Source organism: Thamnophis sirtalis, unplaced genomic scaffold, assembly GCF_051295495.1.
Source record: "Thamnophis sirtalis isolate CommonGarterSnake01/CBP01778 unplaced genomic scaffold, rThaSir2_p1.2 scaffold_24, whole genome shotgun sequence".
Taxonomy (NCBI): Eukaryota; Metazoa; Chordata; class Lepidosauria; order Squamata; family Natricidae; genus Thamnophis; species Thamnophis sirtalis.
Window position 1 is genome coordinate 274314 of NW_028261404.1, and position 14246 is coordinate 288559.

Here is a 14246-nt window from a genome sequence, read left to right on the forward strand (position 1 = left end):
TTGGTTTACCGAGAACCTCCGGGAGATGAAGCGCCAAAAGAGACGCCTAGAGCGCCGCTGGAGGGCCAGTAAATCCGAGTCAGACCGATGCACTCTGCATCGGAGCATATCTATCGGCATTACGGACAGCCAAGAACAACCACATTGCCGCTCTGATTGTGTCCGCTGAGTCCCGCCCTGCCGCCTTGTTTAGGGTGACCTGCTCCCTCTTAAACACGAGGGTTGCGGGGAACCCTTTACAAGGTAGAGCAGAGGAATATGTCCAGTTCCTCGCGGACAAAGTTGCTCGGCTTCGGATGGACCTGGACTCCAATTGCGCAGAGCCAGCCGAGGTACCGGGGGAAGGTCTTGAACGACACCTCTGGACTGATTTTCAACCTGTTACTCCTGATGAAGTGGACAAGGCCATGGGAGCGGTGAGTGCCTCCACATGTGTACTGGACCCGTGCCCCTCCTGGCTGGTCGCGAACAGCAGGGAGGTGACGCGGGGCTGGATCCAGGCGATGGTGAATGCCTCTCTTCGGGAGGGTTTCTTTCCACCGGCATTGAAGGTAGCGGTGGTGAGACCCCTCCTGAAGAAGCCATCACTGGACCCAGGCAGTTTGAACAACTACCGTCCAGTCTCCAACCTCCCCTTCATTGGGAAGGTTGTTGAGAAAGTGGTGGCCTCGCAACTCCGGCGGTCCTTGGATGAAGCCGATTATCTAGACTCCTTTCAGTCTGGTTTCAGGCCTGGCTACAGCACGGAAACCGCTTTGGTCGCACTGACCGATGATCTCTGGAGAGCCAGGGATGGGGGTCATTCCTCCATCCTAGTGCTCCTTGACCTCTCAGCGGCCTTCGATACCATCGACCATGGTATCCTTCTGCGACGGTTGCAAGAGGTGGGGGTGAGAGGCACCGTTTTTCGGTGGTTCTCCTCCTACCTCTCGGACAGGTCGCAGTCGGTGTTAGTTGGGGAGGAGAGGTCGACCCCTAGGCCCCTGAAATACGGGGTTCCTCAGGGTTCGGTCCTGTCCCCCCTGCTATTTAATATCTACATGAAGCCACTGGGTGAGATTATTCGACGGCACGGGGTAAAACACCATCAATATGCGGACGATACACAGTTGTATCTGTCCGCCCCATGCCAACTCAGTGAAGCGGTTGACATGATGTGCCAGTGCCTGGAGGCTGTTAGGGTCTGGATGGGGGTTAACAAGCTTGTACTCAATCCAGACAAGACCGAGTGGCTGTTGTGTTTCCCTCCCAAAAACTTGGTCAATATTCCATCACTCAGGCTGGGGGGTGAAAATCTACACCCCTCAGACAGGGCTCGCAACTTGGGGGTCCTCCTGGAGCCACAGCTGACTTTAGAACACCATTTGTTGGCTGTGACCAGGGGGGCATTTGCTCAGGTTCACCTGGTGCACCAGTTGCGTCCCTACCTGGACCGGGAGGCGCTCGCAACAGTCACTCACGCCCTCGTGACCTCAAGACTGGACTACTGCAATGCGCTCTACATGGGGCAGCCCTTGAAGAGTATTTGGAGACTTCAACTCGTCCAGAACGCAGCCGCGCGAGCGATTGTGGGTGCACCTCGGTACACCCACGTTACACCTATCCTCCGCGAGCTGCACTGGTTACCGATCAGTCTCTGGATACGCTTCAAGGTGCTAGTCGTAACTTATAAAGCCCTTCATGGTATTGGATCTGGGTACTTGAGAGACCGCCTGCTGCCAATTACCTCCCACAGACCCATTAGATCTCACAGGGTTGGCCTCCTCCGGGTGCCATCTACCAGCCAATGCCACCTGGCTATTACCCGGGGGAGGGCCTTCTCTGTGGCAGCTCTGGCCCTCTGGAATGAACTCCCCGCAGGGATTCGGACCCTCACCTCTCTCCAGGCCTTCCGTCAAAAGCCGTCAAACCTGGCTTTGCCGGCAGGCCTGGGGGTGATGAGTTCCCTCCCCTCTCGACATGTATGGCTGTGCGACTGTTGTCTACTTTTATTATTTGTATTTTGTCTTTTATGCTCCCCTTTTTTCCCCCTTGAATTGTTCGCCGCCCTGAGTCCTCCCGGAGAAGGGCGGCATACAAATAATACAATACAATACAATACAATTATTGTGAGTTGGGTAGCCATATAAATTTATTTATTAAGTAAATAAATAATATTTCATAAATAGGAGATAAGCCCCAGTGCTTTGGATGCTCATGAAGTTTTCATCTGAAAAATAAAGAATAGCTGCTTAATTAATATCAAGGGTAGTATAGTAAAATATTTTTGAAAACTATCATCACCATCAGCAGCAGTAGCCAAACATTTAAGAAACATTACTTATCTCCTCATGGTACAACTCTTGACTGTATACAGCCACAGGACAAATTATTTTGTGACCTCAGAATATTATCTTACTAAAAATTAGCAGGGTGGTTTCTTGTCATTTTGAACCAGGATGTAATGAAAATTGCATTGAGGAGCTTGAAACCCGCAGTTTAGTAAAAATTTTAAAAATATTTTAAATTATGAATACTGAACAACTTATCTTGTCAGAAAATTGTTGTTCTTTTTGCTCAGTTTTTTTAGACCAGGTAAATCTTTTGTGTTATATTTCATTATGCTGTTATCTTTAAAATAGATTTGAAGTAGAAATCCTATCATGACTACTGACTATGAAGTCTCTTTAAAGAGACTTCAACCAAGAACACTGACTTTATTGCCAAGGCTATGCTTAGTATGTTTATCTACTATTTTGGCCACATTGATCTGTTATCTTGCTTTATTTACAATTCTCATGGAAAGCCAGAATAGATGGTTAATGCTGACCATTACACCAAATTAGTTAAAATCACTTTGTTGACATTAAACATTCATTGCAATAGAGCAAAACTGGTTCTTTCTTCTGCACATTTGAAACTTTTGAAGATAAAATGGTGACCTAATATACTCTTAGAGGTCTTATACACTATACTTTGATCATATCCATTACATACAGTATATTATGCTATTCGGTAATGTATCTTGTGTTGTCTTAGCATTTCTGATCTCAGCTAATAGGGGTTATGCAGTAACGCATGGTTGAGCAAACTATGATTAAACCATGGCTTAGCACAATGTGTGATGTCAGTTGCAGAATGTTTTGTAGAAGTTTTGCTTCTCCCTATTCATTCATAGTCAAATGAATAAATATGCACAGAACAAAAGGAATAAAGCAGTACATAATTATTAAAGGTTCATTTTACTTCATTTCATTTTTAATTTAATTGGTTATTAATTGGTCACTTACAAAATCAAAGACACAGGGATTCGAATATTTGTTTCAAGATACTTTATTGTTGAACCAAGACGACAGGAAAGTCACATGGAATGTAAAGGTATAGACAGCTTTAGACTTATATTTACCATAGATTTGTAAACTGCCCTATTGCACATATAACTCTTACAAATACAAGTTCTCAGCAGGGTAAACTGCTCTGCTTCTCCTTTGCTTAAGAGGACATAATTTAATTTACATTAACTACAGAGAAACAGCATTTTAGGTTTGGACATTCTAAATCATTTCTGTAAGGACTGAATGTCCCTGAACTTACATAGTAGCAAGTAAGGGCTTCAAGGCTTTGTACAAAAGGAAAAAAAAACTAGGATATCAACAATAATTGAATAGTAAAACTAAGATAGCCACAACTTTATTAAGTGTAGACCAAGAGAGACCAGTTAACATTCTTTCATATTTCAGAACAGATATAGTAGACAGCAATATTTGTAAGAATAATTAAAAATAAAAGACAAGCTGATGGTTGTGGCAGTGTTACTGAAGTTCTCATACAACATATCTGTACATGTGTCAACATTCACACATGGAGAAAGCAGGTTTTTTATTGTGCTGTTGTGATCATCATCATGGAGGTTTTCAAATTCTGGAGATGTGGGACTAAGGAGAATAGACTTATGGCTTACCTGCAAGGAAAAGTAACAATACATTATCAATATTTTGATAGAAAACTTCTTAAAAGTTGTTTTCATCTATACATCTACACCAGGGGTGTCAAACTCAAGGCCCGGGGCCCAGATCCGGCCTGCCGGGTATTTTGATATGGCCCGCAGGGCTGCCCTAGAAAAAGCAAAGAACCAGCCCACAGTGCCTTTACCAACAAAAAAGGAGCTTTGGGAAGATACACATGGCCCTCCCAGCCTCTGTTTTTGGCTGCAACGGCCTCCTCTCGCCCTCTGCCATCAAAAGGACTTTAAATTAAGATTGGGAGAGGGGGATTCTTTATGACCTTTAGAACCTATTTCCAATGATGAAAGGATGAAAATCCCAGTTACAATGTAGGAGATATAAGAAACATACCCAAGGCCAGGGGTGGGATTCAGTTGGTTTGGACCGGTTCGGGCGAACAGCTTGTTATGATTTTGTGCAGTTTGGAGAACCGGTAAAATTGACCATTGGCTAGCCTTGCCCACCCTGCCTGCCTTATATATTAACTTCCCTTTTCCACACGGTCCAGACCATCCAGCTAATTTCCGTGCCTCACCTGCTCTGCTCACCAAAGGTCAGCATGCTCCCCGCTCACCCTTCGCCTTAGGTCAGGACCCAGGGACATTGTCAGGTTCTGGATGGCCAGCAGAGATTCTGAACAGTAATGACGATCAAAACTCTGTTTAATCCATGCCCGCCTGAATTGACCACCAAGTTGCAAATACAAATGAAGGAAAATTGTTAGAGCTACTGCTCTGTGCTCCCCACCACCTTATAAAGCTTTATTCAAATTACACTCCTGTGACTCCAATAAGACTCTCTCCAAATGAAACCCCCTTGGCTCCAATTTCCCCAGCTGCGCCACCTATAACCTGGAAGCTCATCCCCCCCCACAAGCATCCAACGCTCACAGCACCTCCTGCATGTTGATATCTGGGGTGGTAAAGCTGCCGGAGTCAGTCCTCCACAGTTCCTAACACTGCATGAGTTAGCAGCCACCAGACTGCCTCCTAGCTGTCTTCATTCTGATTGCAAAGGCAGCGCTCGGTATCCTGGCCACCTCCCAGCTGACTGATATCCGCTACGCCGTCCGCTACATGCTGTCGGGTTGAGGCTTTCCAAAATGGCTGCCAGCATCAGAGGAGACTCCCAAGCAATTTGTAGTGTTCCCACTGCATTCCCTCTCGCTATGGCAGCCCTGAGCCGCCAGAGCCCCATGGAGCTGATAGACACACCATTCCAGAGCTCTGGCCTTGCCCTGGAGCCTCCACACACTCACCGCCCTCCTCAGCCGAATTGGGGAACATACCATTCCCTGGCTCCAGTCTTGCCCAGGAGCCTCTGCCCACCTCAGGCAGGTCAGGGAACACACCATTACCCAGCTCCAGCCTTGCCCCGGAGCCTCTGCCCACTCACTGCCTGCCTTGGGCAGGTCAGGAAACATGCCATTCCCCAGCTCCAGCCTTATCTCAGGCCTCCACCCGCATGCCACCACCCCTCTCTGGCCTCAAACTACTGGCAGTTCTTACCTAAAGTGCTGCAGCAGAGATCTTGCAGCAGTCCCTTGCCGAGGCTTGGTCGCTCACTGAGATGCTCCAGGGACCACAGCTGCTTCTCTCCGCTGCTGCTCTTACTGGGAGAGAAAGCGTCTCTTGTGCAATTTAACAGCTATGAGTTGTCACTTTCCTCTAAGTTCCATCTGGAAAGCACGCAGCACAAAGAAGCAGCATTCACTCCACTTCGAATGTCAAAAGAATCTGATGTTAAGCCATCAAATCTACACTGCCCTTCATTTCCTCATGAAAGGACCTGATGATGTTGAGGAGCTGAGGTGGACATCCAATCTTGGGGAGAATTTTATAAAGGCTGTCTCTACTAAGCAAGTCAAAAGCCTTCGTAAGATCTATGAAGGCTATGAAAAGTGGCTGTCTTTGTTCCCTGCATTTCTCCTGCAGCTGTCTAAGGGAAAATACCATGTCAGTTGTGGACCTGTTGGCTCGGAATCAACACTGTGATTCTGGATAGACACTCTCTGCAAGCACCTGGAACCTCTTCAGTATGACATGGGCAAGCAGCTTCCCCACAACACTAAGAAGAGAGATCCGCGGTAGTAATTACAGTCACCCCTGTCTCCTTTGTTCTTATACAATGTGACAATATTTGCATCCTTTATGTCCTGCAGTACTCTACCTTCCCTCCAACAAAGACAGAATATTTCATGCAGTTCAGTGGGGATGTTCTCTTTGCAGCACTTCAGAACTTCGGCAGGGATGTTATCTTTTCCAGGTGCCTTGCCTGAGGCAAGGGAATCCAGGGCCACATTTAGCTCTTCTAAGATTGGTTCATTGTCAAGATCCTCCAAGACAGGCAACATAACTCAATGTTATTTAATGCTTCTTCAGTTATCACATTTTCTCTGGAATATAACTCAGAGTAGTGCTGCACCCAGTGTGCCATCTGCTGTGTTCAGTCCTGGATAACCTCACCTGTAGCAGACTTCAGAGGGGCAGATTTCTTCTGTGTTGGAATTAAGGCCTGCTTGATGCCATCATACATCCCCTTGAGGTCGCCTTTGTCAGCTGCTGTCTGGATCTGAGAGCAAAGCTGCAGCCAATAATCATTAGCATATCTCCTGATGGCCTGTTGGACTTTGCTATGAGCAGCTCGCAGAACCTGTAGATTGAGCTCACTGGAACAGGTTTTATATGCAATAAGTGCTCTCCTTTTTTCCTCGATGGCTGGCATCAGCTGCCCCGAATGGGCTTCAAACCAATCTGCTTTCTTTCTGTTCTCCTTCCAAATACTGACAAGGCAGTGTTATAAACAGCATTCTTGAAATATTCCCATCTTTCAGATGCATTTGCTTCAGCTGAGCCTGGAAGAGTTTCCACCAGTGCTTGTGCAAATTCCTGCACTTTGCCCTGATTGCGGGTCTTGCTGTTATCGATTCGTGGCTTTCCTTCCTTCTTCGAGTGATACAGTCTCTTTGTTTGCAGTTTTATTCTGCTGCACACCAAGGAGTGGTCTGTATCAGCACCCTGATAGCTGCGTGTGATTATACTACTGGGAACGTTAGAGCGTCTGGTAAGAATCAAGTCGAGCTGGTTCCAGTGCTCCAATCTTGGATTTCTCCAAGGGACTCTGTATTGAGGCTTTGTTTTAAAGAATGTATTTCTAACGCAAAGACCATAGTAGCAGCAAAATTCCAGCAGGTGTTAGCCATTTTCACTCATCTTCCCTACGCCAATCTGACCTAAACAAGTAGGCCAAGAACTATAATCATCTCCAACTCTGGCATTAAAATCGCCAAGGATAAACAGTGGTTCTTTCTCAGGGATTTTCTTGATAGTAGCAGCCAGATGGTCATAGAATTTGTCTTTAGATTCTACTGAAAAGGATAATGTCGGTGCATATGCACTAATAAGAGTAACCAGCCCTGCTGATGAGAGGAGCTGCAAGGAGAGAATTCGTTCACTTCCTGCAGCAGGTGGAGTAATGAGTCCTAGTAGGGTGTTTCTGACCGCAAAGTCAACCCCATATTCCCTAATCTCATTTGAGAAACAAAAAGTTTCTCAACAGATCCTTAACAGATCCTGAGTCTGACAGCCTCGTCTCTTGAAGGGCAATGATGTCCATTTGCAGTCTCAGCTTCATGTCAATGACAGCTGTCTTACGTATGTGACCTATTTCTTGCAAATCATCAGAAAGGCCGGGAGTCATTGTCTGAACATTCCAAGTGCCCAACTTTAGGGCTGAAGTTTTCTTATGGTTGTTGCATGGTGCAAAGTTATCAATCTGTTTGTCGGTTTTGACCCTAAACTCCATATACACCCTGTGAGGTAATAGACCATGGTGAGGAAGCACCTTACTGGTTGGGGGCTGGCCAGCATAAGGCGGGCGGTAGCGGGCGACCTCTCCTGTCGAAAGTGGCCCCTGGCGTCACACTCTACGCCAATCAAGCAAAGACTTATAACCAGTAACTGCCCCTTTCCATATTGTTTTAATGGTGTATGCAAAGTTGGAGTGTCCTCTCCAGAGCACGAGGCCTGGGTAGATTGATATGAAGGATAGACTGTTACCCAAGCAGCAGATCCCCACTCTCCACGTCACTGAAATAGTCCAGTGGAATGGCAGAGCCAATACGATTGGTTCCAGCTGTGTCGCAGGAGTTACCAGAACATGGTTGTACACAGTCACGAACTGCTTCCAGAACTCCGGCTCCGGATTTTGCCTAGAGGCTGACTCCTGAAGCCTTTTCCAATAGCCACAAGGCAGTGGAAGTTTGTAATCAGAGTTTCCTTTCTCCTAGAAGATGGTTCCGCCACTTTATCTGCCATTGGGGCGTAGAGTGCACTTCCACCTTCAAAACCATTGACCGTCTTCTCCTGCAACCCTGGAAAAGAGGCCCTTATGAGGTGCTACAAGCCGGGCCAGTTGGACCAAGGTTTTTTTTGGGGGGTTGTTACTCCTCCAGCACTCCTCCTCACTCCAGGACTCCTGCTCCAGACTTTGCCATCACCATCATTTTCCTCCTTTATGAAAGCACAATGCCTTGGATTTTACAGGTTGTTGGAAAAGTACTTATTTGTTTTACCAGATGTTGCAAGTCCGAGGCAATGATCAAGTTTCCCAGCAGAGCAGAGCTGCTGGGTTGTTGTTGTTTTTTTAGAGGGAGATGAAATTGCGTCAGTGACTATATCATTCTGGAATTCAATATAATGCAAACACAAGCAATAGAATATAATCCAATTACTGTCATACTTTAAAACAGCTGATTTTAACAAACTCAGAGGAAGACTAAGAAAAAAATCCATGGATAAAAATCCTAAAGGAGAAAATAACTCAAGAAGCATGGGAAACTGAAAAATATTATCATAAAATCCCAGTCCAACACAATACCACTAAAAAAGAAAAACAAGAAACCCAAGAAGAAACCAGCATGGTTGCACAAAGATCTCTCTGATAAACTGAAAGACAAAAAGGATAAGTACAAAAAATGGAAAATGGGACACATAACTAAGGCAGAATATCAGCAAATAGCCCAAATCTGCAAAGATGAGGTCAGGAAAGCAAAGGTTCAGAATGAACAAAGACTTGAACAATGGGCCCAATCCAATAACATGTAATTTAATGTGGAGAAAAGCAAGTTTTTACACCTAGGCAGGAAAAACCAAACTAGAGGCATAACCTGGCTCAAAAACAGTAACTGTGAGAGGGATAGCACTAGCAATAGCACTTAGACATATACCACTTCACAGTGCTTTACAGCCCTCTCTAAGTGGTTTACAGAGTCAGCATATTGCCCCTAACAATCTGGGTCCTCATTTTACCAACCTCAGAAGGATGGGAAGGCTGAGTCAACCTTCAGCTGGTGAGACCTGAACTGCCAAACTGCTGGCAGCCACTGATCAGGAGAAGTAGTCTGCAGTACTACATTCTAACCACTGTGCCACCACAGTTCTTGGAATCCTAGTGAACAATCACTTAAACATGAGCCAGCAGGTGCAGCAGCAGCCACAAAAGCTAATACAATCCTTGGTTGTATAAACAAAGGCATAGAATCAAAATCACTTGAAGTATTAGTACCACTTTATAAACCCTTAGTAAGACCACACCTCCTAGTTTTGGTCACCGCATTTCAAAAAGAGGTTGAGACTTTGGAAAAGGTGCAAAGAAAGCAACTATGATAATTATGAGCCTGAAGACAAAAACATATAAGAACAGATGCAGGAATTGGGTATGGCCAGTCTAGAGAAAAGAAGGACTAGGGGTGACATGATAGCAGTATTCCAGTATTTGAGGGGCTGCCACAAAGAAGAGGATCAAAATATTTTCCAAAGCACTAGAAGGCAAGACAAGAAACAATGGATGGAAACTAATCAAGGAGAGAAGCAACAACTAATCAAGGAGAGAAGCAACAACATCCTAACAGTAAGGACAATTAACCAGTGGAACAGCTTGCCTTCAGAAGTTGTAGGTGGTTCATGACTGGAGATTTTTAAGAAAAGAGTAGACAGCCATCTATTTGAAATTGTATAGGGTCTCCTGTTTGAGCAGGGGACTGGATTAAAGACCTTCCAGCTCTATTCTGATTGAAGGTTGCAGCTGACAGCGAGCGGAGAAAACCAAGAAATTGTAATCTATGTTGCATGTTACTGCAGTCTACTAATTTGACAGAAACCCAAATGGGACAAACAATGCTATGCAAAATAAGTAATATTTGCAAATAACTTATTGTTTTTCGTATTTCATTTATTAACACAAAACTATGCTAAAATATATCAGACTTGTACAAAGTTCCAGCTTTCTAATGGAATAGATCATCCTGAAATTATGACATGTCAATTTTATATCAAAACGTCACAAGATGGAAGCTTCATGAATTGTTGCTTTGATAGTTACACATTAAACAATGACAAACAGAATTAGCTTAACTAGTTTGAATTTTTCAAATAAAGCTCTAAAAATCAAATTCAAACTGGAGTTCTAGGTTCTACAGAAGGTAAAGTCTAGGTATTCATGCCATTGATGTGAAAGCAACATTTATCTTGGGATCAACAGTTTGGATTATGGCTCTGAATAGGTCATCAAAAATAGTCAAAGTGCAGTGGAACGTATATAAAATATCTAATTGCACATTTCAATAATTTTACAAAACTAATTCTATGCATTCTTTTTGTAGACATTTTCTGCTCAGTCCAGACACACACATACATAAATTTTAATCCAAACAAATAGGCTGAATATACTTCTACAGTATCATGGCTCTTATCCCTTTAAGACCTGTAAAGACAGACATTCCAATAGTGCACCTCTCTGCTCACCATACAGTAGATGGAAAAATAGTACTTCTTAAATACTTTTAGACTATGGGTTTCTTAACAAGATTAAAGTGATATCCTTCTGAAATACAGACCTTCAAGGCTTAATTGGTTTAATAATCATATCTCTGGTCAGTATGAGTTCTGTAAAAGTTATCATTTTGGGGGGTTATCTCTTTCTAGATTTACCATACATTACATTCCTAGATTTTAAAATTCATTACAAAAAAACCCTTATCCCTGTCCAGTTTTGAAATAAATCTAAACATTAAACATTATTTGGGAATGCTCTGGATTATATAAATTTATTTATAAATATATTTCTCAAGGCAATGAACAGAAATTGAATAAATGGCTATTTTGTTCTTCTATAAACACTGTAAGACATACTTGATTCAAAGTCTGATAATACAATCCCACTGATTCTATACAGTGAAACACCTAGGGCCTAAAGCCAATGGGATTTCTACTGTGTAAGCTTTCTTCCACTGAATGAGGACAATGATCAGATAAGTTCCTTCATAAGGCTACCTCCTAATTCATTTCAGAGGAAATATTAGAAAGAATACAAGGTATACCATCTTACTCTGCTACTCCTGTCATATAACAACGAGCTCCTCCTGAATGTTGTAAGATTAACACATGTTCTTCCCACTGAGAAGGAACAAGAAGATAACAGCAATTAATTTCAACCTTCAAGATTTCCGTTTTCTTAAAAAAATCAGAGGTTTTCCATGACTTTTCTTTCAATATTGGATAAAGCTGTGGCTGCTGCTGATAGGATTTATGGCATTAGTGCAGGAGGAACACTTAAGATGATGGCATGAAATGCATGTCTGAGAATGCTGAGTTTGTAGAAACCGAGTCTGATTTTGTTCGGGGTGTTTTCAGGATGCTTTCAGTAATTACAGTCTCATTGGGAAATATTCTGATTTTCCCATTTTGACCTGGTTTAGGTTCCTTCACAGGTTCAAGAAACACCACCCTTTTGCCACTGCTAGCTTTCTTCTCATCTAATGGAAGATTGAGGAGTGTGTTGGAGGTTAGTATGGATGCATGAGATGTGCTATTTTGGTTTAATTGCCTTTTCCTTTTCTTTGATTTACACTTACAAGGGCAGGGCGTCAAGTAGAGGTAAAGAAGTACCAAAATAATACTAGCTACACAAGCTGCAAGCGTTGTAAAAGCAGTGTTAAATGTTTCATGTGAGTAAGATTTGTCCACTGTAAAATTGCTGACATTTATTCTTACTTCAATTGTTTCATTCAGTAATCTTTTCTTATTCATTGCAATGCAGGAATAAAGTCCAGCGTCTTCATACTGAGCATCATCTATTTCCAGGCTCCCATTATGAAATACTTTGAACTGTTCAGTTATCTTTCCTGGCTCTAATACTTGATTATCTGGTCTGATCCAAATAAAACTAGTCCCAGCATCACTGATTTTGGTATCACAGGGTACTATAATTCGCTCACCAATTTGTGCTTCCTGAATAAAACCAAAGGCATGGAAAGAACCATTAATGGTGCTTTCTGAACAATTTAAATAATTGTTCTGCAATAAAGGCAGTTTTTGGGAATCTTTATTGCATGTATATTCAGTCTTGAAGTTTTCCACTGAAGTAAAATGTCGAAGGTACCACAAGTTCAGCATAGAATAAAGTATGCAGTCACAATGAAATGGGTTCCCATGAAGATAGATTCCACTTAAGTGTCGGGCTGGTACTAGTCTTATGCCATTAACTGGTATTGACTGGATCTGATTATAAGAAAGATCTAAGAATACAAGTTCGGAGAGCTTGTATTTCCCAGTATAGAGTTCAATTGGGAAGCGTGTGAGAGAGTTGTAACTTAAATACAGTTTTTGCAGCATATGAATTCCTCCAAAAGCAGCAGAATCAACTTGTGCAATATGATTGTTATAAAGCAACAGAACCTCCAGCATTCTCAGTTCTTGAAATATAGGACTGCCCAATGACTTCAAATTGTTGGATGACAGGTCTAGGTACTTGACATTTGGAACAACTGAGAAGCTCCCAATAGAAATACTAAAAATGTTGTTATGATTGAGGATGAGGGTATTCAACTTCTCAAGCAGCATGGGTATCCAGTCTTGATCCAAAATCCCAATTTTGTTATGACTCATATCCAGTCTTTTTATGTGCTTGTAAAGAGTTGATGGCACCCTTGAGAGGTTTCTGCTGGTGCAACTCATAATGTCACTGGCACAGATGCAAGTGGTGGGGCACATTAAAGAGGCACTACAACATACACTTACACTGAAAATTAAAAGGAAACCCAACCTCTTGTAGTTCCCATGAAGAGGGGGAATAGTGTGCCAAACAGAAGACATGACTGTGTTTTAGCCGTCTTCTAATTTTCCTTCCTTTCTTCCTTTAGGCATGTAAGTCCCTTTGTACCAATCACTGTTAAAACAGAAAGGGAGAGAGATACACTTTTTTTAAAAAAAGGATATTAAGATATAAAAACATTCAACATTTTACCATATTCATCCAAAATGAAGTTGCTCATAGATACCGTGTTTTCCCGAAAATATGACCTGTCCCGAAACTAACTCCTTGCCATATTTTTCGTGTGGGCAAAAATATAAGCCCACCCCTGAAAATAAACCCTCCCTCTGGCCAGGCAGAGCACCGCTCACTGACCTAGTGGTATCCCGAAGGTGCCAAGCCGCAGGAACCGGGAGGGAGGGGGAAAGGCACTCACGCTGCTTGGCGCCTTTGGGATACCACTAGGTTGGGGAGTGGCGTTCTGCCTAGCTGGAGGGGGGAGTTGCCGGGTGGCTGCTCCCTTGTGAGCGGGCTCCCGAAGAGCCAGGCACAGCCTCAGGGGCGAAGCAGCCATGAGGTAACCATGGTAACGAGCAGCTCTCCCTGGGCACCGCCGCTGACCACCGCCGCCCGCCACCGCCACACTCTAAGCATAACTTCCAAACTCCAAATCTCGGGGCCGAGTCTTCCAGCATCGGCCACTGTAGGAGTGTTCTCTATGGTGGGCCAGTTGCTGGAAGACTCTCTGTCCAGCAGCCGGCCCACCATAGAGAGCACTCCTAGAGCGGCCGATGCTGGAAGACTCGTCCCCGAGTTTTGGAGTTTGGAAGTTATGCTCGGAGTTTGGAAGTGGTGGCAGTGGGTGGTGGCGGCCAGTGGCGGTGCCCTAGGAGAGCTGCGCAAGGGCTTGGTGAGGCTGGGGGCAGAACAGGCGCTCGCGCAATCCCACTCTCCAGCCGGGCACAGCTATATGCCCTGACCTAGGGGGTATCCCGAATGTGCCAAGCCGCAGGAGCTGGGTGTCGGGGAAAGCACCACATGACTTGGCGCCTTAGTGATGCCCCCCTAGGTCAGTGAATGGCACTCTGCCCGGCTGGAGAGGGGATTTGCCGTGTGGCTGCTCGTGAGCATTGTTACCACATGGCTGTTTCGCTCCTGAGGAGGCTGTGCTCG

The 14246-nt window shown here is 44.1% G+C and overlaps 1 protein-coding gene across 3 annotated transcripts in view; it reads right to left on the bottom strand.

Moving 5' to 3' along the window:
* Positions 1–3682: 3682 nt before the first annotated feature.
* Positions 3683–14246, bottom strand: part of LOC148042223 (amphoterin-induced protein 2-like) — a 35942-nt gene continuing 25378 nt past the window's right edge. The window contains exons 2-5 of one of the 3 annotated variants that reach the window (XR_015695253.1): positions 13086–13208; positions 5492–5661; positions 4519–4660; positions 3683–3940 (exon numbers count right to left, since the gene is read on the bottom strand). Coding sequence is in view for 1 of the 3 variants with exons in the window: in XM_087703124.1 (XP_087559250.1) it covers positions 11594–13135 (1542 nt within the window). In the remaining 2 variants the exon portion in view is untranslated. Of the gene's footprint in view, positions 3941–4518; positions 4661–5491; positions 5662–11009; positions 13209–14246 lie in introns of those variants that run through there. The other 2 variants (XR_015695252.1, XM_087703124.1) reach the window with 2 other exon arrangements.